Source organism: Cynoglossus semilaevis, unplaced genomic scaffold (genome assembly GCF_000523025.1).
Source record: "Cynoglossus semilaevis isolate Cse_v1.0 unplaced genomic scaffold, Cse_v1.0 scaffold4696, whole genome shotgun sequence".
In the NCBI taxonomy this organism is placed as follows: domain Eukaryota; kingdom Metazoa; phylum Chordata; class Actinopteri; order Pleuronectiformes; family Cynoglossidae; genus Cynoglossus; species Cynoglossus semilaevis.
The window spans coordinates 1-984 of record NW_007585349.1 but is presented as its reverse complement, the minus strand read 5'-3'; the positions used below and the strand labels follow the sequence as shown (position 1 = coordinate 984).

Here is a 984-nt window from a genome sequence, read left to right as displayed (position 1 = left end):
GAGCTGACCTGACTCACCGACTGACCAACTACAATAAAAATTAAAAAAAAAAAAATTTCATTTAAACTTTTTCCTGAGTTGAGTTTCCTTTTTTTAAATTGCGCTGCCGTGACACAGCGGTCCAATCATTGTGATCCACAGTTTGACGCACACGATGAGAGGGTCGCCACAGACGGGTGAGCTCCGAGGAGACGAGGACAGAGAATGCGGGGACACTTCAAAATGAATACAGAAAACAATACACTTTTATACTGTAGTTTTTGTTGTTGTTATATCTTTATAGATACTTTTATACATACATATTATTTTATTGTATTTGCTGTTGTTGTTTTACTTTTAATTACATTTACTTTTAATTTGTAATTTAATTAATTACAAAAAACATGCCTGCAGCGCTAAAAATGTTTTGCTTTGAAGAGACGTGGATCGAAAACATCATGATTTGTTGATAAAAATTGCGCAGGTCGTCGATCAACAGACGGTGATAAAACTTCAACAGGCGTTTGGACATGAGAATGAGAAAGAAGTGCTACAGCAGGGGGGACAGACATTAGCTCGACAAAACTCATTTAACTGCCTTTATACCTCCACGTCGTGTGTGGCCAGCTCTGCACCTGTCCAGGGTCCAGGCCCTCCAGCGGCAGCGCGGAGTACAGCTCCAGCAGTTTCCCCACCAGCAGCTCCCCCAGCAGGGTCTGACTGGACAGGATGTCCCCCGAGGGTCCAGACTGGAGACCTGACAGCAGCAGGAGACCCTCATAGGCCTTCAGACAAATGGGGCCCTTCTGTAGTAATGGAGAAAATGAGGAAAGTGGTGAAAATAAAATGTTTATTTATTTAAATCGTTATTATTCCAGTATTGTGTTTCTTTGTTTAAATCTATTTCTATTTATTATTTTGTTGTTTGTTGGAGGGATTCACTACAGCAGGGATACTCAAATAAATACATTTTAAAAGTCATATTTTTTGTCTGACATTATTATA

General features: G+C 39.8%; 1 protein-coding gene across 1 annotated transcript in view; it reads right to left on the bottom strand.

Annotated features, from left to right (window-relative positions):
• Positions 1-785, bottom strand: part of LOC103399039 (protein FAM160B2-like) — a gene marked incomplete at both ends in the record, with an annotated part of 2,459 nt that extends 1,674 nt beyond the window's left edge. The window contains one exon of the mRNA XM_025053953.1: positions 615-785. Coding sequence (XP_024909721.1) covers positions 615-785 — 171 coding nt within the window. The remainder of the gene's footprint in view (positions 1-614) is intronic.
• Positions 786-984: the final 199 nt, after the last annotated feature.